This window comes from Lynx rufus, unplaced genomic scaffold (assembly GCF_022079265.1).
Source record: "Lynx rufus isolate CCGP_SWC_20201006 ecotype Redwood Valley unplaced genomic scaffold, mLynRuf1.p SCAF_8, whole genome shotgun sequence".
NCBI lineage: Eukaryota > Metazoa > Chordata > Mammalia > Carnivora > Felidae > Lynx > Lynx rufus.
Genome location: NW_025814896.1, coordinates 61,087,466 through 61,114,796, shown reverse-complemented (window position 1 = coordinate 61,114,796; position 27,331 = coordinate 61,087,466). Strand labels below are relative to the sequence as shown.

The window sequence follows — 27,331 nt, the reverse complement described above, 5'->3', positions numbered from 1 at the left end:
CATTATTTGCCAGGTCACGGGAAATTTATTTGCTACAGAACCATTTATAACATAATCTCAAGAAATCGTATCTATATTCTCCATTTAGAAAATTGGTCATCCTGTAATCAACAAAAGGGAGTGGGACCAGGATCTGCCCTGCCTCCTGAGTCACACTCACCCATCTAGTAAAGTCAAGTTGGTTCCTATATTTGCTTTTGTTCAAACAAAATCCTTCATTGCCTCCTCTCCCTATATATCCGTTTAGTGACTATTTGCTACTCTGGTTTTTGAGTCTCTGCCTTGGCCAACCTTCTATACCTGTGCATTCCTTTGTTCCTGACTGCTTTTCTAGATTGTACTGGCTACAGAACTTCTGACTAATTACAAATTTCAAGCATAAATCTCTGATAATTCTGTTGATTTGGCACATCACCTGTCTAGTTCCTGCCTTTCATTCATAACCTCAGTCTTAATTTTCTCTATCATGGACTGTTCTATGATTTATGATTTACTTTTGCTTACTGTTCTAATAACTTACCTAAAATTTCTAAGAAATAAAACAACAAACCTATGCCAACAAACACTACTCATAACTATACAGTCATATTGGGCATATAATATAGAACCACATTTTTAAAACTTTTTAATTTTTGTAGGTTTATTTATTTTGAGAGAGACAGAGAGTACACGCACACACAAGCGAGAGGAAGAAAGAGAGGGAGAGACAGAGAATCCCAAGCAGGCTCTGCATTATAAGTGCGGAGTCCAATGCAGGGCCTGAACCCATAAACTGCTATATCACAACCCCAGCTGATATCAAGAGTTGGACGCTCAATTGACTGAGCCATACAGGTGCCCCAAACCATATGTTTAAAACCTTAAAAGTTCTATCATGAGAGACTGACTAAAAAGTGGGATCTTATTTCTAAAGGAATATAATAACTCCACAAATACACAAATAGTATACTATATTGAGTAATCATTATGAGGCTATTTTTAAAAACATGTTTTAGTAATATGGTTTGGCTAACTCATTCTTACAAAGTCATTTATAATTTTGGTTATTATTAAAAAGGTACCAGACCTCTCTGTCATTAATACCTGTTAATAACCAGTGAATTTCTATCAGAACCATAAAATGATCACATTGCAATAAATGATATCTCACCCTAAGAAAGCTTTCAAATCAGATTTAAGTTTTCACAAATATGATTAACCATGAGACTGGTTAAAATTCAGTTAATATCGCCACCTTGTGGTTTGGTTACCTATGACTAATATAGAATCTTGTCAAGTTTGTTAACATGCTCAACTACTGCACTGACTTTCAAGATTTGGATATTCTCAATGTGCCTGTAGGATGTGTTTTTCCATTATTGTACTAAAAACAACAGCTATGCACTTAGTATGTACCTGGGAAACACACGGTACAGTATTTATAAACTGAATTCTACCCCCATCACTCTTCACCCTCTTTAACTTTCTGTAGCACTCACTGTCTATGCCATTCTCTTAACACTGCCTGAGAGTTTTATGTTGTTAGGTGTGGATGTCCAGTCTCCCCAGTAACACTCTGAGTTCCTCGAAGATAGAAACCATTTTTTTATACTATATTAAGTTTTCTAAAATACGAACCATTTCTTATATTAAATGTAGTTTTGTGACTCCCAGGTAACACATGGTTCAAGGTTCAAGCAGTAAAAAGGGACTGGCATGAATGTGTCACTCCTGGTCACCAAATACCTGGTGCACCTCCCTCTGGTCAACCAGAAACCATATTTTCCCTTTTTTTGTATCTACTCAAAGCAACCAGAGCAGTGTGGAGCCCAAGATAGGCAACAGAAATCAAAACCACAATGAGATACCACCTCATACCTTTCAGAATGGCTAAAATTAACAACTTAGGAAACAACAGATGCTAATGAGGATGCAGAGAAAGAGGCTCTCTTTTGCACTGCTGGTGGGAATGCAAACTGGTATAGCCACAGTGGAAAAGAGTATGGAGGTTCCTCAAAAAATTAGGGGCGCCTGGGTGGCACAGTCGGTTAAGCGTCCGACTTCAGCCAGGTCACGATCTCGCGGTCCGCGAGTTCAAGCCCCGCGTCGGGCTCTGGGCTGATGGCTCGGAGCCTGGAGCCTGTTTCCGATTCTGTGTCTCCCTCTCTCTCTGCCCCTCCCCCGTCCATGCTCTCTCTCTGTCCCAAAAATAAATTTAAAAAGTTGAAAAAATTTAAAAAAAAATTAAAAATAGAACTACTGTACAACCCAGCAATTGTACTATTAGGTATTTATCCAGAGGATATAAAAATGCTGAATTCGAAGGGGCACATGCACCCCAATGTTTATAGCAGCACTATCAACAACAGCCAAATTATGGAACGAGCCCAAATGTCCATCAACTGATGAATGGATAAAGAAGATGTGGTACACACACACACACACACACACACACACACACACACACACAATGGAATACTACTCAGCGATGAAAAAGAATGAAATCTTGGGACACTTGGGTGGCTCAGTCGGTTAAGCATCAGACTTTGGCTCAGGTCATGATCTCACGGTTTGTGGGTTCGAGACCCATATTGGGGTCTGTGCTGACAGCTCAGAGGCTGGAGCCTGCTTCAGATTCTGTATCTCCCTCTCTCTCTCTCCCCCTCCCCTGTTCATGCTCTGTCTCTCAAAAATAAATGTCAAAAACTTTTTAAAAAAGAATGAAATCTTGCTTGCCATTTGCAACAATGCAGATGGAACTAGAGTCTATTATGCTAAGCAAAATAAGAGAAAGGCAGATATATGACTTCACTTATATGTGGAATCTGAGAAAAACAACAGATGAGCATAGGGGAAGGGAAGGAAAAATAAGGTAAAAACAGAGGGAGGCAAACCATAAGAGACTCTTAAAGACAAAGAACAAGCTGAGGGTTGCTGGAGGGGAGGTTGGTGGGGGGATGGGTTAAATGAGTGATGGGCTTTAAGGAGGGCATTTTTGGGGATGAGCACTGGGTGTCATATATAAAAGAGCAATCACTGGGTTCTACACCTGAAGCCAAGACTACACTGTATGTTAACTAATTCGAATTTGAATTTTTTAAAAAAGTGAAACTATTCTTTGGTATTTTCCAATTCCCTTTCAGCATCTGTTTACCTCTTTCTGGTGCTGTCCCCACCTCAGTACCCTCCACCTCTGGTCCATTATTGGGCTCAATACTATACTTCCCCACAGCAAAACTGGCTGCCTCAGCTGTAATCCTTTGTGCTACTTGACTGAATTAAGGATACAGCCTCCCCTAATTGATCTCCCTCTTTCTGATTTTGTTACCCTTCTGATTTATTCCTCCCCAAATCACCAGAATGATCTTTCTAAAAGGCAATTCTTCAAATAACTTCTGGGCTCATGTTGTAACAAAAGCTTCCTGAAAACAGAGTTCAAACAAGTCCTTCTACCTCTGTATTATCACTACCTATACCCTCCCCTCTAGCTACAGAACCCACTTTTTTCCCCTTACACCTTTGTTCAGATTGTCCTCACTGCCCGGGGTGCCATTCTGTTTCCTACTTTTCATCTCTGGCACCTCAGCACCTACCATACTACATGCTGAATGAGTGAATGAATCAAGTGCTCAACAATTCTTAATGGACCTGTGGTTTATTCTCTCAGGGGACTGCCAGGATCCACCCAGTTTTGTTGTGAAACAAAATAAAAGAACTCACAGAAGGACACCAACAGCTGAGAGAAGCCTGATGTGTGATGTCTGAAAATACCATTCCACACTCTAAAAGCCCCGATCCCTAATGGTGGAATTTCAGATAATGTGACAAGCTAGGGAGAAAAAGGGAAGTGTCTAACACTGACTGAAATCTTACTACATTAAATGCTTAGATATTCATTTATTTATATTCTGTTCTGTTCCAGAATATACTTAAATGGTTCACTGTGCTAGGTCTATCTTACTTACTTGGGCTTTCTTTCCAATTACAGATGGGATGCTGAGACTCAGATTGAGTAGCCTACATAAGTTCATGTTATGAGTGAGAAGGGGGGTCAGACCTATCTGACTTTGAAGCTTCCATTCAATTATAGTATTACATTGCTGGCACCTTAAAATCAAGACATGTAAGAAACGACCTGCTTTTCCAATGTAAGGCTGCCGACTTACTGCCTTACCTGAAATTTAGAAATCCTCAGAATCTCTTCTCTCTCAAAGTCTTAAACAGTCTTATGCACACTAAAAATGAATGCTCAAGAAATGTTTACAGACTGATTTTAAATGAGATGTTAAATAAAACAAGGAAAACAGTTTGGGGGTGGAAAGTTCCTATTAATGGTTTGAGTGGTAGGTAGGAAACACTATACCTACTATATTAATTAAGGCAACTATATTATTTTAGATAATATTTTACCAATGGGCATACCTAACATCCTTGGTCAAGCTGTCTGTTTATTCCAGGGGGACCACACATACTCTAGATTTATTTGGTCACTAACACAGAAGTACAGATCAGAGCCATCTACTCTTGTCCTAAGAAATAGATGATCCCTATAAACATTGGGGTACAAGTGCCCCTATGCATCAGCACCCCTGTATCCCTTGGGTAAATTCTTTCAACAATAGCCAAATTATGGAAAGAGCCTAAATGTCCATTAACTGATGAATGGATAAAGAAGATGTGGTTTATATATATAATGGAATACTACTTGGCAATGAAAAAGAATGAAATCTGGCCTTTTGTAGCAACATGGATGGAACTGGAGAGTGTTATGCTAAGTGAAATAAGTCATACAGAGAAAGACAGGTACCATATGTTTTCACTCACATGTGGATCCTGAGAAACTTAACAGAAGACTATGGGGGAGGGGAAGGGAAAAAAAATTTAGAGAGGGAGAGAGCCAAAACATAAAAGACTCTTAAAAACTGAGAACAAACTGAGGGTTGATGGGGCGGTGGGAGGTAGGGGAAAGTGGGTGATGGGCATTGAGGAGGGCACCTGTTGGGATGAGCACTGGGTGTTGTATGGAAACCAATATGACAGTAAATTTCATATTAAAATATATATATGTGTGTGTGTGTGTGTATATATATATATATATATATATATGGAAAGAAAGAAAGAAAGAAAGAAAGGCCCCACAACAAGGTGATCAATTCTGATCTTCTACACAATCAGGCAGAGCCTCTTTTGTCAAAGGTTTACAACTGAAAATTACCATTTTCAAATATAAGTGAGCTGAAATTGATTCTGATCTCTTGTCCTTCAGCCAATTAGGAGGATTCTACTTATCTAGGATGGCTGAATATACAATTAATCCATCATTGTCAACACTAAAATATGCTATGTATTTTAAAAAGCCTTGATTCAGCTGTCCCTATGAGAAATAACTAGCAAAATTTCATCAGTATCATGAGCAAACAGAAAAAAAATGTATACATACTTCAGACTTTAATATACTCTTCAGTTTGTTAACCTCCAAATTAGTATCTTGGACCTTCTGTTTTATGTCGTTAAGTTCATTATGTGTATCATTCAATTTTTTAGACAGGGCCTATAAAGAAAAATATAGCTAGATTTGACAACAAAAAATAAAAATAGAAACTTTCTCTGTGTCAAAACCACTATTAATTTTAAATATTTATAGTAAATGTGATAAATAAAATTTAGTATACCTAATATATAAAGCTCATAAAAACCAAAACACCTCAGCTCTTCATGCTTTCTAATATCACATTCTTTGCCATAACTCCTTCCAGTGAGTTGAAGTCTATTTAACCACATTTCTATCTAATCTTGCCTTCACAATTTTTTTTTTTTTTGGCTAATTGGACAATAAACAACAGGACACAAATTGAAAATCTGTGCTTGAAAATTGTTTATTTATTGGGACTTCCTGCTTGTTGCTCTTGGAAATACTGCAACAGTCACCATGTGAATAAGTCTGGGCAAGGCTGTGAGATAATGGGAGACATGTGGCCCATCACCCCACTAGCAAAAAAATAAAACAAAACAGAAAACACATGAATCCAAATAGTAAATGAGCAAAGAACCCAACAGACAATTCACAAAAAGGAAGCCTAAGGGCATAGTACTTGAAAAAAGTTAAAATTTATAAGTAATAAAAAAACATTTTAATTTTCTAAACTTTTAAAATTTTACTAATTTTAAATAATTTTTTAAAAATGAAATGCTATTTTGTCTATCAAATTAGCAAAGAATTAAAGTTATTCTGTTAAACCCAGGAATGAGCATTTCCATGTATCTTGAAATAAACAAAATTTGCAAAAGCAAATCTGTTATCTGCTATCTACAATCTACATCAGGAGACATTTTTAAATGCTCATAAGAGCAGGAATGACAAGTATGTTGCTTTTTGTTGAAGGTGGCAGATAGATTCATGAGTATTCACTACATTTGAAAATGTCCACTTAGAAAGGCTTTTTTTTTTAATTTAAAAAAGACGCCTCATAAGCTTTGATTTAATTTAAAACTAAATCTAGTGAATGAAATAATGAAAAGAATGTTCACTAAGGCAGTATTTGTTATGATGACAATATCTATGTACGTTAAGTAAATGAAGGCAGTAAATAACAGTATCTACAGTCTCTACACAGTGGCATAACCACATACATTATGTATCTGCCTATGAGAAATTGTTTAGAATAATTTTTAATAACAGAGGAAAATATCCATCTATATTTAGTGAAAAAGTCAGGATAAAACACTAAAAATACTTCATACCAATTTGTTAGAAATTGTGGTATTGAGGATGAGATTTTTTTTAAAGGTTTCTGTTTTCCAAATTTGCTGTGATCTGGGTTTTAACTTGTGGTCCACAAAGGGATCCAACTTCTACCCTTGGGCCTATAACCCAAACAAAGGAAAAAACTACTCTTGAACAAATGTAAATTGTTATAACACCAATTTATTCTGATTATAAAAAATGTTTATGAAGTTTTAACAAAGCAAGGGAGTGCTTATGATGTCACAGTAAGCAAGTAACAGCAACAAGATATTTGTCCAGTGATTGTGCTAGACACTCCGATGAGTACTTTCTAGGCATGTTCTCATTTCCTCTCCATTTTTACATATATAAACTGAGACTCAGGAAAGTTTAATGGTATGATCACACAGCCAAGCAGGGTATTCAAATTCATGAGTCTTAAATACTCCAGGCCTTATCATGTAGGAAAAACCATGATATAAAGTGGTGTGTGGTTTTATCCCACTTACATTAAAAAGTTCATTATGTAAATTAAAAATATTTAACAATTAAAAATACAGACTTCTATGATGCAGACTAAACACACTGAGAGTGACAGCAAGTGGGGGAGTCATTTAGACTGAATCACTTTAAGAGGGGAAAAAAGCTTCCAAATAGAGTTTTTTAATGTTCAAATTAAAATACTGATATTAGAAATGAAAAGAGTGGATAAACTGAAATATATTGTCTTAGAAAGAGAATAATTATAAAAGAAAATTTCCCAAGTAGAATCACAGTGCTAAGGAGGACCAAAATATGTGGCATAGTCCATACATATATTCATCCTTAAAGAGAATAATAGTCCACCAAATAAATCTACCCCTTTCTTAAAAATTTCTGAAGGTTTTTCTCTTCCTTTGTTGATTTGTTCAAATATTTATCCTTCAGTAAGGAAGTACTTCCTAAGATTTAATACAAATCTATTATATCACCACTATCTCCTTTAATACTTCATGTTTGAGAATTTCATTTATAAAATATGAGGCATAATCTGCAGAGTAAAGGCAAAAAAAAAAATGGCTGATTCCAAAGCCTGAGGTCTTCTACAAAATAAAACGAGGACTGAGAATCAGAATAAAACAAAAATTTTTCTTGGAGAAGAAAGATTCTAGGAACAAGTATACCTGGTTTTCTTGTTTGGCTTTAGAAAATTGTTCTTGGACAGTATCATTCTCATGAGCCAAGATATCTCTTTCCCTGGCAATCTGAGCCAGCTCATCATTTGTTTCATCCAATTGCCGACGCATTCTGGAAATGTCTTGTTCACACATAATTAGGGCTTCAGTAGACTGTCTATTCCACAAATCAGATAGTACATAAAAAGAGACATTTTATCAAAAACAGAATAACAAACTCTCATAAGACAGAAGTTGGACAGTTAGCATGAAAACGTTTGATGTTTTAAATACATTTAAATTTTAAATACAGTCCATTGGAGTTTCTCAATGTTTCCCATATTTCACTCTAAAAAAGGATGCTGAATATACATAATAGTCAATGATTTGCTAAGTATTTCAAAACTTCTAATACTCCAGTATAAGAAAGCCTTCATTCTACCTCTGGCTGCTATAGCTTTGTCTCCTTTGCAGGTTCCCAGTCCTCTGCCATCCTAAAAATTAATGGTTCTCAGGGCTGAACCCTTAGCCTCCTGATTCTTCTCACCCTTATCTCAGAAAATCCTATTCAGGGGCACCTGGGTGGTTCGATCGGTTGAGTGTCCAACTTGACTCAGGTTGTGATCTCAAGGTTCATGAGTTCACACCCTGCAATGGGTTCTCTGCTGTCAGCACAGAGCCTTCTTTGGATCCTCTGTCTCCCTCTCTCCCTGCCCCTCTTCTGCTTGCACTCTAGCTCTCCCTCTCTCAAAAAGAAGTAAACATTAAAAAACACATATTAAAAAAAAAAAAAGAAAATCCTGTTCATAGCCATGGCTCCTAGCCCCATCTTCAGATGATTCTGAAATCTTATTTCCAGCCTCTTCCTCTTCCTTAACACTCCAAACTCATATTTAACTGCTTACTAAACACATCTATAAGAAAGCCTCAAAGGCTCTTCAAATCCAGAGGAAATTGTGTGTTTCCACATACTTTCATAATGTTGAATATTCATCCCCAGCCAGAAACCTGGCATTCTCCTAGATTCTCCTCCTCACAAGAAGCCCATCACTCCTGTCTCCCAATCCCTCCATCCTATCTATCATCATCTCTTTGGCTCAGTAATCTAGCACAAAAATCTCCTTAATTTCCTTTAATGATTTCTTATTGTCCAAAAGATAACATTAAGACTCATTTGTCTATACCACAAGCCTCTGCCTATTTAGCCTTTCCTTCCATCACTTCTCTTACCCTTTGGGTTCCAGCACACTCAACTACTTGTCATTCAAGAGGCTCTTGAACATGATCTGGGGTTCTTTGCTATTCTCTTTACCTTGAATGCCCTTCCCATTCCTTTACTTGGCTAACACCATATTTTCTTTTACTTCCGTACACAGACTTGTGCCTCCTTTCAAACATTAGAAAGTTATCACCTGAGGTGCCTGGGTGGCTCAGTCGGTTAAGCATCTGCCTCTTATTCTTGGCTCAGGTTATATGACCTCACGGTTCATGAGTTCGAGCCCTGCATCAGGTTACACATTGTCTATGCAGAGCCTGCTTGGGATTTTCTCTCTGTCCCTCCCTTGCTTGCATGCTCTCTCTCTCTCAAAATAAATAAATAAACTTAAAAAAAAAAGTTATCACCTTATACATAAAACTAACCCCCTTGTCTCCTACTATCTTTGTACCTAACATAGTATTTTGTCCCCAATAAATCTCAAATTCTTGTTGAATGATTTACCTTGATGCCTGTTCCATCTCAGCAATGATATTCTTCATGCCTGAAATGGTCTTTTCCTTGAAAAGTAATATAAGTATTAAATAAAAAATATTTTAAACTATTTCTCTTAAAACTGAATGAACAAAAAAATTTCTCCTCCCTTTTTGATTTCCATTTGGTTTTAAACTTTTATGTTCTATTCTTCTTTTCTATACTTTAAAACTAAAGCCTAATACATCGGTCTGAGTATTTGTACTGGATAAAAACAAGATTATGTTGACTAAAGACTACACTTACGTGCACTAATATGGGATCAGTATATCAAATACTTTGTTAAAATGTTTTGTGTTGTCATGCAACTACACAAGGATCCCATAAGCACCCTGTTTTTGTTGGCAAACCAGTGGTTTGGCATTGGAGTGTTGTATACTGGGAATATAAAACCCAGGAATGTGGATCACATAAAACTAATTTTAGTTCTTAGGAATAATAACTTTGATCAAGTAAATTATTTATATTAGTCATTGACAATATCTTCAAAAAGCTGTTCCAATTGAATTACTTATAAAAGTGTACTATTAATTTTAGATGTGAGCTAATAAAGAGATAAACCTTAAGCCTAGAAAAAAGGTATAAAAAAATAAACTACTGACATTCTCCTTTTTCAAGGGTATGTGAGAGTAGAATTAATGGAGTCAGTTAAGGCTGAAATGATCTTAATGTCATTAATACCACTCCTACACCTCCTCCTTTTAAAACTCTCATTGATCCTGAACTAGTTATAGGTAACTATACACAGATACTTAGGGCTAATGTTAGATCTAAAAAAAGTATGAAGTTATTCTTTCACTAAATAACTATATTTCATTTTGCCCTTTGAATTTTCAAATCCTTAGTAACCAAGTAGCAAGATAAACTAAACCTAGATTTCCCAACAAGTCTTGTTTCTGTTCTTTAGAGACAGTTAGTCGTGTGTGTGTGTGTGTGTGTGTGTGTGTGTGTGTGTGTTATCTTCCTTTATTCATGTGCTCCTCTCCAGGTTATTTTTAGCTCCATTTTCCCATTCTGCTTTCTGGTAGAATGGTGCAGAGTCCACAATGGGCAGTAATGGATATCAGGGTATGGTTAAAATGGCTATTAGTAAAGCAGTTAAACTGCTTTAAAAAGCACAGGCCAAAAAAAGAGAAATTCTGCTTAAAATGGAATATTTACACAAGGTTTAAAATACAACAATACATTTCTAAATAAACTCTGAAAAACTAATTGAACGTCTAGTGTTTCTAAAAGCAATTACTTGGTTAAGCTTTAAATATGGTTTATAAGTCTATATAGGACTTCTCTTTATCAGTAGAAATTCATATTGAAAGTAAGATGCTCTGAGAACATTGTAAAGCATCCAGGACAACAAAATTACTGGGTAGAATCTAGTAATATATCCTATTAGCCTATTTTTCTCTTACTATGACCCTAATACCATCATTTCTCAAATTGCTGAAATCTAACCCATCATTATCAATTTAATATTCCTCGTACAACCTCAATATGCTTATCCAGAGATAAAGACTCAAGTTAATTATTAAAAATTCAATCTGAACAGGATGGTAAAAGAAACAAACTAAAATGTTACACAAGTAGTTCTATCTTTTATTATTCAAAAATATGTGAACTTGTTGTTGAGTTTTCTAACTTTAATTGGTAGCAAGTAGTAGAACATCTTTTAAAACTATGATTACCAGAAAAAAATTTCCCCTTATTCATTATAATGTAGACTTTCTCCGCAGCAATTTATTTCTGTAATCTCCAGATTAGACTGTAACATTACTGCTTTTCACTTAAGGGTATTTGTAAATTCAGCTCTGAGATATCACTGTAGAGAACCTTTCCTCTTTTGAATGTCTAACACTGTTTTAAAAGTTATTTTCCCTTCAGAGGATGGATGTGTTTATATTCATGATCTTATATGAAGTTCTTGATATTGAAAATAGACTTGCAACTCAATATTCTTTGTGAAGAAAAAATTAATGTCTGTACATGTTAGCAAAATTGAAGAAATATGAAATATTAGATATAACAGAGGTAAATGATTCAAAAATTTCTAAATAATTTGTTTCTAATTGTTTTTAAAGAAAATCATGTTGACTATTAAAAAAACTGGTCTGAATACAATAAGAAACTCCACCCACCCAAAACCCCATAAAATTAAATTAAAAAAATTATTAAGGGGCACATAGGTGGCTCAGTCAGTTAAGCATCCAACTTCAGCTCAGGTCATGATCTCACAGTCGTGGGTTTGAGCCCCATGTCAGGCTCTGTGCTGACAGCCCAGAGCCTGGAGCCTACTTCAGATTCTGTGTCTCCCTCTCTTTCTGCCCCTCCCCTGCTCACACTCTGTCTCTCTCTCAAAAATAAATAAACATTTAAAAAATTTTAAATTATTAAGGCATAACTATAAAATAATAAGTCAGTGTTTTCAACAAATTAAATTTACTATCCCATGGATAGCAAGATTTCAGTTGTGCTCATGATTCCCAAATCTATTAACTTCACTTCAACTTACTCTCCAAACTTAAAAATCCAAGAGCCTATGAATATTTCAACTACGTCCCAAAGACATGTCAATAATCTTCCTCTGTAAGCCTGTTATATTTCTGTTTCCTGCTTCATGCACAGGAACTATCCATGTGGTCCCCAAGTCAGAAAGCACATCTCATCAATCTTCCTTAAAACTCTATTTCTCTCATGGATACTACTACTATCCTAATACAATTCTTATTTTACTTGTAGCTACTGTCCTTGTCATTATTCTCATTTCCCTATAAATCCATCCTTTACATGGACTAACAAGTAACAGAATATTTGTTTCAAAATAAGGATCTAATTGTGACATTTCATTTACATTATTTCAATAATCCTCTACATCCATGATGATAGAGTCTAAACTCAATATTATACATATTTTTATGATTTGTTGCTTATCTGTCCCATCTCAACTTTTACCCCCCAGCCCTGCTCCCATACTGACCTTTCCTAAATTCTCTTATGAAAGCCACTGGGCTTTCATTGAAGCTGCTTTGTCTGTCTGAATCATCCTTTTTCTCATTGTTCCCTTTCTCTAAGTCTTGTCCTGGCTATTCCTAGTCATCACAGGGCAGTCCAGGCCCCATCACTTCCTGGAAGGCTCTCTAGAGATCTTCCTTCTCCCCAATCCAATCCCCAGGGTGAATTAGGTGTGTTTATGCCTAACTCTAATGGCACATTGTACACACATCACTATGGCACTTAGCGCACTCCATCATGATAACATCTTAATTTATCTTTCTCCCAATCATATTATAGGCTTTTGGAAGTCATAACCACTCACCCTCAGTTTCTAACATTATACCTGGAACATGTCAATAAGTGTTTGTTGGATGGATGGATGGATGGCTGGCTGGATGGATGGATGGATGGATGGAAGGATGGATGGATAAATGAATGAATTCGATCCCTTAGAGAGGGAAAAGACCTTATTCCAATCATGCTGCCTTTGCTTAAACCATCTGTGGAAAACAGTTTAGGAATTACCTTCAGAACTGGTTTATGAAATAGAAAAGGGTATTAATATTTCCCTGCCGTTTTGGCAACACTTTTGCTATTATTGTTTAAACAACAAAAAATGTGGGATGGAGATTATCATCCAGTTTTATTCACCAGCTACATATAATCTATTCTCAAAGGCTGAGGATGATGTAAAAATGTGCTCCTAGTTTTGAGCACAATTACAAAGGCGGTTTTAATGTTCTTAATGTTTACTGCTTCCTAAGATGGCTACCTGAAAATATAAGTTCTGGTGTTCTTTTACAAAGAAATCAGTTTTACTGCTTTATTACCATGCTTCACATTTTGATACTTGAAATAGTTGTTGTAGTGAGTGTTAATCACAATTAATGAGAGAAAATCAATTTAAAAATATTAGTTAGTGGATTTGAACACAAAGTTCCTAAGAGTATCTGGAAAAATTTCAAAATCAGATTTTATAGTTTCAGCTCTCTAGGAAAAAATTTGAGAAAATCCTATTATTTTATTCAGACTCAAGTCCAAACATTTCTTTTAAACCACAGTTCTCAGAACATACTTTCATTGCCAAACTCTCTCCAAGGGATGCAATGTTCTCAGATTTTTTATCCAAACATGCTTGTAGGCATTCCTTTTCTTTAGCCAGATCGTTGAGGGTTGCACCAAGAATGCTGATTTCTTCTCTCTGGGCAATACTTTGCCTGGTAAAATTATCTAAATATGTAATCATAAAGGCATTGTTTTAATCAAGATAATTTTTTTCCAACTCAAGCAAATTGAAATACTTTTCAAAGTAAGTTCTCCTGTACAATGTTCAATGACTGCAAATAAGTACTGTATCCCAAATAAAAAATGGCTTTTGTTGTTAGTGATTAAAAACTAAGATAAATCATGAAATTCCAAACGACACATAAATGTAAAAGCACAATGAACACATTTAAATTAGAACAGCAAAGGAGGGGCGCCTGGGTGGCGCAGTGGGTTAAGCGTCCGACTTCAGCCAGGTCACCATCTCGCGGTCCGTGAGTTCGAGCCCCGCGTCGGGCTCTGGGCTGATGGCTCGGAGCCTGGAGCCTGTTTCCGATTCTGTGTCTCCCTCTCTCTCTGCCCCTCCCCCGTTCATGCTCTGTCTCTCTCTGTCCCAAAAATAAATAAACGTTGAAAAAAAAATTAAAAAAAAAAAAAAAAGAACAGCAATGGAAAGCTCTATATCACAAGTTCTCAAAGTAGATTTACATGTGTGGTAGGGGAGGAGAGGGTGAATGGACAAAATGAGTGGAATATTAAAACAGTGACTTTTCTCCCTCTAATTTCCCCTCCCTCTAGCCTAGAATCACTGTTGCATGTAAGTTGGTAACTACAAGATCTTAATAAATAATTAATTAGGTCATTTTCAGAATCAAATGTCTCCTGATATTCTGATTTTTCTAAAGCAGGGTTATAAAAATTCCTAGGGAAAAAAACATCACAGGAAGTCTGATTCGATTTGTGATAACACCAGCAAACCAATGTCAATGTTGAAGACCTGACTGAATGGTATGAAATAATGGTTTTCAAGTTGTGGGTTCTCATCCAGCACCATTGGCATCATCTGGGAACTTGTCAGAAATATAAATTCTTGGGTCCCACACCAGACCCACTGAATCAGAAATTCTGAGTGGGCAGAGCAATTTATGTTTTAACAAGTACCCCTCCCAAATGACTTTAATGCCTAACAAAGTTTGAGAAGCACTTGAGGAAATTAGTTAAGATACAAAAGCCTTGGCCATATCTTGCTTCAAAGAGCCTAGCTCCAGTGATGTTTATTAGCACTCCAGGTGATTCTAACACACACCAAGTTTGAAAACCACTGTCGAGAGCTCTACAAGGGAAGTTCTGCTAGACCTCTATGTAAATCCTTCCAACAGACGTCCAGTGCAGTGCTAGGAGAGGTAGCACCATATACTAAGAGGATGATCTATATAGTACTTGAGAATACATCATGTCCCTTTTCCAGAGAGCACTGTCATTAAGGCAAAATGCATGTTTTGGGTGTTCAGATATTTGAGTCCATTCCCACTGGCATTAAATAAATAAATTTAAAAACTCTAAAATAGCTCTAGTATCTCCTAGCTTTATAAAAAAATCTCAATTTCACATCCTGCTCAAGCTACCACGCCATTTTTCTGCTTCTGTTAATAGGTAAGCTTTAAAAGACTTCTATTCTCTCCTGTCCCTACTTCTTCATTTCCCAATTATTCCTCAACCTACTCCATCTTCCCCATCCAATAGTCCATTCACACTTTTTTGTCAATGTGACAAAACCCTGCAATGTGCCAAATCCAATCAATAATTTTTCATCTTCATCTTATTTTGCTTCTCAAAATTATCTGACAATTGATCTTACTCTCCTTGTAAAAATATTTTGCTCTCTTGCCTCCCAAAATAACACTCACTTCTGGGTTTTCTTCCTACTTCTTTGGCTTCTTCTTACTCAGTCCTGGATCCTCTTCTCCTCATTCTCTATATCTTCCCTAGGCAATTTCATGGTTTTAAAATATCATTTATATACTGATGTGCCCCAAATGTATATCTTTAATTTAGATTTATCTTCTGAGATAAAAACTTCTCTATTTAACTGCTTACCTTACATTCTTACTTAGACTTAAAATATCCAAAAATGAGTTCTTTAGTATTTCTTTTTTATAGTTCTGTTGTAATATTTCCTATCTCAATAAAAAGCACCTCCACTAATCTAATGGTTTATGCCAGGCATTTTTGAACTACAAAATAGCAACTTAAAAATATTGCCCATTTACGGGGCACCTGGGCACCTGGGTGGCTCAATCGGTTAAGCATCCAACTTTGGCTCAGTTCATGATCTCACAGTCTGTGAGTTCGAATCCCATGTTGGACTCTGTGCTGATAGCTCAGAGCCTAGTGCCTGCTTCGGATCCTGTGTCTCCCTCTCTCTCTGCCCCTCCCCTGCTTGCACTCTGTCTCTCAAAAATAAATAATAAACATTAAAAAAAAATTTTAAATACATTGCCCATTTTGGGGTGCCTGGGTGGCTAAGTTGATTAAGCATCTGACTCTTGATTTTGGCTCAGGTCATGGGATCAAGCCCCACATAGGGCTCCATGCTGGGTGTGGAGCCTGCTTAAGATTCTCTCTCCCTCTCCCCCTCTTCTCCACTGGTGTGCTCTCTCTTCTATCTCTCTCTCTCTCTCTCAAAAAACAATATATTCCCTGTTTTTAAATGGGCTTTTTTATAGTCTTAACAAAAATTTTACTTTACAGTTATAAGTAGATTAAGTTATGACATAGAGATCCTGGTAAGAAACATAAATAGGTCACTTTATAAAAACAATTTTCTCTGAACCCAAGTGATAAAACAGATATAGCCAAATAAACATATGTATGCTTTCCACCAAAAGTAATACACAGATAGGTACCATGTTTCATTATAATAGCTATGGACAAGGCACAATGGTACAAGTTGTAAATTTATAAGCGTTCATCATAAATTTACAAAGTGTCACTGCTTTGTTTAGCTATTCCTTCACTCAAAAATATGATGCCCTGTCTAAGTATTTGTGGTCCTAAATATAAGGAAAAATTTTTACTATCAAAAAAACCCCCACATTTTTCACTATTTTTGATTCATAAACTTTTAATTTATGGACCTATTTCCAAGTTTCTCTATGTTATAACTGAAAAGAAGAAAACATATTTTCTATCAGACTTTAAAAAAAAATATATATATATATATTAGGGAAAAAACTCACCAATTTTTTCATCCAAGCACATAATTTTCTCCTGAGTAAGCTGTAGTTCATATTTTTTCTTAGCAAGATGTCGCTGAGTATCAGAAAGATCTTTTTCTGTATTTTCATATAAAAGTCTGTAAACGTTTTAATAATAAAACTAATTCTGAAATTTTTATGCTTTATCAACTTTTTAGTGTATTTAAATCTAAAAACTGGTAAGCACAATAATACACATTTTTTTCTTTTTAGCATTTTCTTTATAATACTACATTGTAGGAAGTTTGGAGAAAAAGAGACCCTCAAATCCACCACTCCATAGAAAGCTACTATTAGCATTTTGGTGTTCACTTTTCAGTATTTTTTACAGTGTATATTTAAAGTTACCATACTATAAATTCAAAATTAAATCCTGAGTTTTTTCACTTACACTTAGTCTTTAATATTTTTCAGTCCTATAACACAGCCTTCCAAATCACCTTTTTCTTTTATTTTTTATATTAAATATAATTTATTCTCAAATTGCTTTCCATACAACACCCAGTGCTCATCCCAACAGGTGCCCTCCTCAATGCCCATCACCCACTTTCCCCTTTCTCCCACACCTCCATAAACCCTCAGTTTATTCTCAGTTTTTAAGTCCCTTATGGTTTGCCTCCCTCCCTCTCTGTAACTTTTTTTTTCTCCCCCCTTCTACTCCCCCTTTGTCTTCTGTTAAGTGTCTCAGGATCCACATGAGTGAAAATATATGGTATCTGCCTTTCTCTGCCTGACTTATTTCACTTAGCATAATATCTTCCAGTTCCATCCATGTTGTTGCAAATGGCATGATTTCATTCTTTCTCATTGCCAAGTAATACTCTGTTGTATATATAAACCACATCTTCTTTATCCATTCATCAGTTGATCGACATTAAGGCTCTTTCCATAATTTGGCTATTGTTGAAAGTGCTGCTATAAACATTGGGGTACAAGTGCCCCTATGCATCAGCACTCCTGTATCCCTTGGGTAAATTCCTAGCAGTGCTATTGCTGGGTCATAGGGTAGATCTATTTTTAATTTTTTGAGGAACCTCCACACTGTTTTCTAGAGCGGCTACACCAGTTTGCATTCCCACCAACAGTGCAAGAGGGTTCCTGTTTCTCCACATCCTCGCCAGCATCTGTAGTCTCCTGATTTGTTAATTTTAGCCACTCTGACTGGCGTGAGGTGATATCTCAGTGTGGTTTTGATTTGTATTTCCCTGATGAGGAGTGACGTTGAGCATCTTTTCATGTGTCTGTTGGCCATCTGGATGTCTTCTTTAGAAAAATGTCTATTCATGTCTTCTGCCCATTTCTTCACTGGATTATTTGTTTTTTGGGCGTGGAGTTTGGTGAGTTCTTTATAGATTTTGGATACTAGCCCTTTATCCGATATGTCATTTGCAAATACCTTTTCCCATTCCATTGGTTGCCTTTGTACAGAAATTGGTTACATTTTTATACACAAATAATGAAGCAACAGAAAGAGAAATAAAGAAACTGATCCCATTCACAATTGCACCAAGAATTATACAATACTTAGGAATAAACCTAATCAAAGATGTAAAAGATCTGTATGCTGAAAACTATAGAAAGTTTATATGAAGGAAATTGAAGAAGATACAAAGAAATGGAAAAACATTCCATGCTCATGGATTGAAAGAATAAATATTGTTAAAATGTCAATACTACCCAAAGCAATCTACACATTCAATGCAATCCCAATCAAAATTGCACCAGCATTCTTCTCCAAGCTAGAACAAGCAATCCTAAAATTTGCATGGAACCACAAAAGATCTGGAATAGCCAATGTAATATTGAAGAAGAAAACCAAAGAGGGAGGCATCACAGTTCCAGACTTTAGCCTCTACAAAGCTCTACAAGAGCTTTAGCTCTTACAAAGCTGTAATCATCAAGACAGTATGGTATTGGCACAAAAACAGACACAAAGACAAATGAATAGAATACAGACTCCAGAATTGGACCCACAAATGTATGGCCAACTAATCTTTGACAAAGCAGGAAAGAGTATCCAATGGAAAAAGACAGTCTTTAAAAAATGGTGCTGGGAGAACTGGACAGCAACATGCAGAAGAATGAAACTAGACCACTTTTTTACACCATTCACTAAAACAAACTCAAAATGGATAAAGGACCTGAATGTGAGAGAGGAAACCATTAAAACCCTAGAGGAGAAAGCAGGAAAAAACCCCTTTGACCTCAGACGCAGCAATTTCTTACTTGACACATCTCCAAAGGCAAGGGAATTAAAAGCAAAAATGAACTATTGGGACCTCATCAAGATATAAAACTTCTGCACTGCAAAGGAAACCAAATCACCCTTTTAAGGATGAAAAGTATTATATGAGCAATAGCCATTTCCTTCTAAGTAAATAAAATCATTTATTTAAGTACTCCTCTATTATTAGACATTTAGGTTCATTTTGGTTTTTAACTATTACTAATAAATTTTTAATGAACAGAATTTCATTCCACAAACATTTAGGAAGCTAGGGTGAAGTAGGTGGGCACTGGCTTTATCCTCAAGAAGTACATAGTCAATAAACAAACAAACAGACTATAATTTCTGGCAATACGGAAACTAGATAATCTGAAAGTTCCCTCAACACAAAACACTTAGACATACTGAATAAAATGAGCATCTCTTTAAATGTATAGCAAAATTTATTTTGTAAGAGAAATCAGAGCAGTAGGACTATGAACTAATGTTATATTATATGTGGTTGGGATTTCCCTGTCTCACTAGCCTAAGGTCTTATGTTTTAAATCAGAAACAGAAGATCAGGACAGAAATGTCCGCAACACAAGTATGAGAACTAAGATCCTCCACGTAAAGCTAATGAGAGCTACACTATTAGTGGAAAGGTCAAACTAGACAAAATCAGCTTGTCAACCATTACTAGGCACAGGATAACAGTAACAATTAAAAGTCTTTCTTGGGAATTCTTAACATCAAAATAGAAGAATATATAATAAGAAAAAAGTCTAGATTTTTAAAAGAACCTAAAAGAACTTCAGGAAATTAAACTAAAATCATTGAAATTTTTAAAAAGAAACAATATCAACAGGTAAGTTTCAGAACAAAATAAACACAGCTGAAGAGACAATTAGTAAGCTGGAAAAAAACAGATCAGAGGAAATTACCTATAATAGAGTACAGATAAAAAGAGAGAAAAATACAGAAGAGGTTAAGCAATATAAAGAAAAGAACAAGAAGGTCCAATATTCATCTAATTCCAGGATAGAATACACACAATATTCAAAGAAATAATGGCTAATAAAATATATAAAATCTTAGAATAAAGAATGACCAGTGAAAAATACAAACACCAATATTAAAGGAACATAAGTCCTGGGAAGAACAAAATAAATCTGTATCCATTAAGACAATTACAAATGGGGGAGGTGAAAAGATTTCATGGGAGTGAAGATTTCTACACTTAAACTGATAAATGTGGCACCAATAGACTGTGATGAGTTACATATGTAAAATGAAATACCTACACCAACAGAGAAAATATCTATACAGAGACACTAGAAAGTATTACAGATACATTAAAATGGAGTTCTAAAAATGTTCAAGTAACCCACAGAAAGGCAGGAAAAAAAAAGAAAAGAGGTAAGAAAAACAAATGGAGGGGTGCCTGGGTGGCTCAGTTGGGTTAGTGTCCAACTTCGGCTCAGGTCATGATCTAGTGGTTGATGAATTCTAGCCCCGCGTCCTGCTCTGTGCTGACAGCTCAGAGCCTGGAGCCTGCTTCGGAATCTGTTTCTCCCTCTCTCTCTGCCCCTCCCCCACTCCTGCTCTGTCTCTGTCTCAAAAATAAACATTTAAAACAAAATTTAAGATTATTAAAAATAGAAAATTTCTGCTTCACTTAGTAACAGTTTCAACTGTCCAGATCAATGCTTTCAGTGAGAACAAACTAGGAAAGCTGGGAAGCAGGTGGCAGCAGAGAGCTGGGGGTGAAGAATTACTTGAGCAAGATTTGAGAAGACAAGAGAAGAGAAAAAGAAATAGGTAAGTCTGGAATATGATAATTGTTTTCCCCTAAAGAAATCTCTGACTCAGGGAAAGGTAGATAAGAGGCTGAAAAGCTGAGTAGCAACTGTGACAATTTCAAGAAGTTAGGGTACAAAAACAGGAGTCAAGTCCCACCAAGAAAGGGTAAAATACTGAGTAAACCACTGTCTCCTACACATACACATTTGTTTGGGACCCTGAATAGTTAAAACAAAAGATTTAAGCCCAGATTCAAATTGTCTCAGTTCTGACAAAGCAAATTATATATATACATACCCCTCAAATTATCTCAGTTCTGACAAAAGCAAATACATATATCCTCTCTAGAGGAAAACAATATTCTGGTCTCAAATGATTTCTATACATTTTCATATTCAGTATTATATACTCAGTCAAAAATAACCAGACACACAGAAGACAACATCACATAACTGGAAAAAATAAGAGAAACAAAAGATAACAAGAACAGACTCAATAAAAATAGAACCATGCAGAATCAAGATAACGGAGTTATCAGAAACAGAACTTTAAAAAAAACAACTATGCTTAATATATCAAAGGAGAAAAAAAGCCAAGATTGAAGATTTCTCAAGAGACTTGAAAATATATATTTTAAAAGTGTCAAATACAAATTCCAGAAATGAAAAATGCAAAAACCAAAATTAATTCAACTGATAAGGTTTAACAGCAAGTTCAACCACAAAGAGGAAATGAGTGAACTAGAAGAAAGGTCAGAAAAAAATTCAGAATACAGTATGAATGGGCAAAAGTAACATCTGAAATGAAAACAGTGGAGAGTTCTCTAAAACTGCTGAAAGATATCAAGCAACGAAGTAAAAAAATCCTCCAAACCCAAGGATGTTAACACACACACACACACACACACACACACACACACACACACACACACACACACCTAGGAATAAAAAAATCCTCCAAACCCAAGGATAAGTTACACACACACACACACACACACACACACACACACACACACACACACCTAGGAACATATAGTGGATTAAAAGGAGCCATATAGAGAATACCTTATAAGTAGAAAGGAAAAAGACAAACTATATTCAACAGTTTGAATCAGATAAAAAATAGACTGATATGGGTATAATTACTATGAGTGCTCTGACCATGGGCACTCTGGCTGCCTGGGAAAACATTAGGAAAGCTATCACTGTGTCCCTTGGCTCATGGAAGGCAGCAAGGGGTTTCAGTGGTGCTATTACAAAAACTTACCTAGCTTTTGGCAGAGAACTACCATGGACAATTAAGACAAAACATTCTCTGTACAATATCTGACTATTACAAAATCCTACCTAATTCCTACTTTTATTTGGCATGCATTTGGGGGAAAACAAAACAAACAAAACATTGTCTGCAGAATGGTACAATAAATCAACAATAAGAAAATATTTGAAAATATAGTGAAGTTCTACTTTAGTCCAACTGAAGAATCTTTTCAAATGCCTTGACAGATTATTTTCTTAGCTTTTTTTCTTGTAAAACAGTATTTAAAAATTCATGCTGGGGGGGGTACCTGGGTGGCTCAGTTGGTTAAGTGTCCAACTTTGGTTCAGGTCATGATCTCCCAGTTCATAGGTTCAAGCCCCACCTCAGGCTGTGCTGACAGCTTGGAGCCTGCTTCAAATTCTGTGTCTCCCTCTCTCTCTGTTCCTCCCCCATTAGCACTCTCTTTCTCTCTCTTTCAAAAATAAAGATCACACACACACTCTCTCTCTAAAATAAATAAAAGATTTAAAAAACTTTTTTTGAACACATGCTGGAGCGCCTGGATGGCTCAATTGGTTAAGCACCCAATTCTTGATCTCAGCTCAGGTCTTGATCTTAGGGTCCTGAGCTCAATCCCTGTGTTGGACTCCATGCTGAGTACGAATCCTACTTAAAGAGAAAAATCATTAAAAAATGCATGCTAAGTGGTGCCTGGCTGGCTCAGTTGGTAGAGTGCGCAACTCTTGATCTCAGGGTTGTGGATTTGAGCCCCACGCTGGATATAGAGATTCTTTTTAATCTTAAATAAAGTGCATACTAAAGTCAGAAGTATAAATGTAATGAGCCTATCAATTCATATGATAATGATGAATCCTGAAAGACCCACGGGAGGATTGGCAAAACCTTCCAGTGTACACTGTGGCTATTTCTATGCTGTTAAATTGCATTACAGCCATCTATTTTCCAAAATAGCCATATGCCCCTGTACAACAGAGATCCATCTAATACAAAAAATAAAATGGAAAACTACACACACAATCAGAAGTTATCAAATCAGATCTTTAAATCACTGATCAATAAACCCACACCTAAAACACATTTAAGCAATAGAAACTTTAGATATAAAGCCAGTAGCTTCTTTTGCAGACTCTTGTAACTCTAATGTCAGAAAAGACTCTTACAACTCCTCCAAGAAATATTTAGAACTTCATAATTTTGCTAATGTTTATTTATTTTTGAAAGGGAGAGAGACTAAGAGACAGAGCAGAAGCGAGGGAGGGGCAGATAGAGAGGGAGACACAGAATTGAAGTAGGCTCCAGGCTCTGAGATGTCAGCACAGAGCCGGATGCAGGGTTCGAACCCACAAACCACGAGATCATGACCTGAGCCAAAGTCAGACACTTAACCAAAGGAGCACCCAGGTACCCCAGAACTTTAAACAGCTATCTATATATAGTTTTTTCAAATGCCCAGAGTCCTAGACTAGGTTTTGGTTGCTTCCAAGTTTGGGCAATTATGATTAGAGCTGCTATAAACATCATGTCCACATTTCTGTGTGCACATAAGACTCAATTATTTTGAGTAAATACCATGGAGTGCTGTATGTTAAGACTGTGTTTAGCTTTGTAGAAACTGACTGTCAAATAAAGTGGCTGTACCATTCTGAATTCCCACCAGCAATGAATAGGAGCTCCTATTGATCCACGTCCTCACCAGCATTTTTGTCAGTGATCCAGATTTTGTCTATTCTAATAAGTATATAATGGAATCTCATTGTTGTTTTAATTTGAATTTCGCTGATGACCTATGATGTGGAACATCTTTTCATACGCTTATGTGCCATCTGTATATCTTCTTTGGTGAGGTCTGCTAAGGTCTTTGGCCCATTTTTTTAATTGGGTTGTTTTCTTATTGTTGAATTTTTAAACAGTTCTTTGTAGGTTTTGGTTAATAGCTCTTTATCAGATGTGCCTTTGGCAAACATTTTTTCCCAGTCTGTGGCTTGGCTTCTCATTTTCTTGACATTGTCTTTCGCAGAGCAGAAGTACTTAATTTTAATGAAGTCCAAATAATAATTTCTTGCATGGATTGTGCCTTCAGTGTTGTATCTAAAAAGTCATCAACATACTCAAGAAAAACTAGATTTTCTCCTGTTGTCTTCTAGAGGTTTTGAAGTTTTGCATTTTACATTTAGGTATACAATCCATTTTGAGTTAATTTGAAGGGTGTGATATCTGTGTTGCTTTTTTTTTTTTTTTTTTTTTTTTTTTTGGCATGTGGATATTAGTTGTTCCAGCACCATTTGTGGAGAAGACTATCTCTGCCCTGTTATATTGCCTTTGCTCCTTTGTCAAAGATCAGTTGCCTATGTTTACATGGCCTATTTCTGGACTGTCTATTCTGTTCCATTGATCTATTTGTCTATTCTTTTACCAATACCACACTGTCTTGATTACTGTAGCTTTTTGGTAAGTCTTGAAGTCAAGTAGCATCAGTGTTCCAACTTAGTTTTTCTTCAATTTCTGTTGCCCATTCTTTTGCCTCTCCATATAACCTTTAGAATCTGTTCATTGGGGTGCCTAGGTGGCTCAGCCAGTTGAGTGTCCAACTTCAGCTCAGTCATGAACTCACAGCTTGTGAGTTCAGGCCCTGTGTCAGGCTCTGTGCTAACAGCTCAGAACCTGGAGCCTGCTTTGGATTCTGTGTCTCCCTCTCTCTCTGCCCCTCCCCTGCTCATGCTCTGTTTCTCTCTCTCTCTCTCAAAAATAAATAAACATTAAAAAAAATTTAATAAAAAATAAAAATAAATTAAAAAAGAAGTTGTTCATTGATATCCACAAATAACTTGCAGCAATTTTGATTTGAACTTATTCAATCTATAGAACAAGTTGGGAAGAATGGACATCTTGAAAATATTAAGTTTTCCTATCCATGAACATTGAATATTTTTCAATGTATTTAGTTCCTCTTTGATCTCTTTCACTAGTTTTGTAGTTTTCCTCATATAGATTTTACACATAATTTGTTAGATTTATATTTAAGTACCCTGGAATCATGACCTGAGCCAAAATCAAGAGTCAGACGCTTAACCAACTGAGCCACCCAGGAGCCCCTAGAATAGATTTTAATACTGAAATCTTTTTGGTTGCAAATAACCAAACTCAAACTAAACCAGTCTTTGGAATCACTGAACATAAAGGCCCAAACTAACTTTTTGTTAACAGATAGCTCTATCAATCATTCAACTATATGAGAAATTCTTCCTAGAAATATTTGATACTCTGATGCAGACACACAGATCTTTTTCTTTTTTTTAATCTCCTTTGAGGAAATACTCTGAAAACAATCCAACTTTTTACTATTGTTGATTTATCTGACATAGAAACCCAAATAGAAGAACTGCTGCTACTAAAACATACCTATTTAGAAAGAAAAGTTCATTTAAGCCGTATAGAAACACAGATAATGAGTACTTGTTTTGAAACACTGGAGATTTTCTTCTTCATCAGCAGGTAAACCCAAACAGAAATGCATCCATTTCTTTGTGGCTGATTTGACTTAAAACACTATGGAACCTGTTTAGACATATAGATATCCAGACATGTGCTAACCTGTGCTTAGGACTCAACTTCTAGTGAGTGGAGTTCACACATGGGACAAAACTTATAATTTTCCCATCAACTGACAAAAGAGAACAGGAACAATATTTTAACTATACTTGAATGTAGTTGGATTACATAACTCCTATGTAGATTCTCTGTAATTCTTTGCCTTTTGTACATACAAATACGAAACTATGATATGAATATATTACAAAATACAAAATATTGATCTATAAAAAATAAGCTGACACTTGACTACTCAGCAGAAATAATGCAAGTCATAAGATACTGGAAAGAAAGTATCAAAGTGTTAAAAATAATTCCCAACCTTTAGAATTCTCTACCTTGCAAAAATATCCTTCAATACCAGCATGGTTGCAACAAAAGTTATGAGAAATGCTCTGCTTTTGAGTATATTTTGAAGACAGAACAAACTGGATTGGATATGGATACATGAAAGGAGAAACCATAGATTGCTTCAAGGTTTCAGGCCAAGAATTGCATGAACAGACTTTCCATTTGCTGAGATGGGAAGACTGAAAGAATAAATTTGTGGGTGTTGGAGGGTGAAGGATAGTGGATAGCAGAACTCAGGTTTGGAAATGTTAAGTTTTGAGATGTCAATGAGACATCCTAGTGAAGATGAAAAGGAGGTGGTTGTACATTCAAGTCCGGAGTTCAAGACAGAAATCCATGCTACAGATACACATTTGAGAGTCAAGAGTAAATACACAAGACTAGATGAATTCACTGATGGATGAGTACATATAAAAGAAGAGAAGCAGTGTAAGACTGAGCTTGAGGATAATCAAGGTCATGGAGGATGAACTAGAAGAGCCTGAAACAGGACAGCCAAAGAGATGAAAAGAAAATCAAATGAGCATGGTACCTCAGAAGCCAAAGGAGTAGCTAAAAACACAACTGATTATATTTGTCAAATGTTGCTGATAGGTGAAACAAAATGAAGACTGAGGATCAACCACTGAATTGAGCAACATGAAAGTAAATATTGCCTTGTAAAAAGTTTTCATAGAATGGTGGGAGAAAAGACAGGTTACAGTAGGTTTAAAAGAGAATAAAATGTAAGATTCTGGAGCCAGAAGTTTAGACAACTCTTTCAGTAAAATTCCTGTAAATGAGACACAAAATTTAGTCCAAATTTGTAATATCTGAATAACATGATTACAAATCTGAACTAAGGGACAAATACAAAAGTATTGCAGAATTTATAGACTATTTCAGATTTTACAAATTTCTTAAGTATACACAGATAATTACCAAAAACTGATCATAAAAGTAGATGGCAACAAATTTCAGAAATTTGATGGGGCGCCTGGGTGGCGCAGTCGGTTAAGCGTCCGACTTCAGCCAGGTCACGATCTCGCGGTTCGTGAGTTCGAGCCCCGCGTGGGGCTCTGGGCTGATGGCTCAGAGCCAGGAGCATGTTTCCGATTCTGTGTCTCCCTCTCTCTCTGCCCCTCCCCCGTTCATGCTCTGTCTCTCTCTGTCCCAAAAATAAATAAACGTTGAAAAAAAAAAAAGAGTTGAAAAAAAAAAAAGAAA

The 27,331-nt window shown here is 36.0% G+C and overlaps 1 protein-coding gene across 1 annotated transcript in view; it reads right to left on the bottom strand.

The window, feature by feature from the left end:
- The window catches only part of TSGA10 (testis specific 10), a 165,311-nt gene that overhangs the window by 94,770 nt on the left and 43,210 nt on the right, over positions 1–27,331 (bottom strand). The window contains exons 10-14 of the mRNA XM_047069097.1: positions 16,879–16,994; positions 13,671–13,825; positions 9,578–9,633; positions 7,867–8,035; positions 5,420–5,530 (exon numbers count right to left, since the gene is read on the bottom strand). Coding sequence (XP_046925053.1) covers positions 5,420–5,530; positions 7,867–8,035; positions 9,578–9,633; positions 13,671–13,825; positions 16,879–16,994 — 607 coding nt within the window. The remainder of the gene's footprint in view (positions 1–5,419; positions 5,531–7,866; positions 8,036–9,577; positions 9,634–13,670; positions 13,826–16,878; positions 16,995–27,331) is intronic.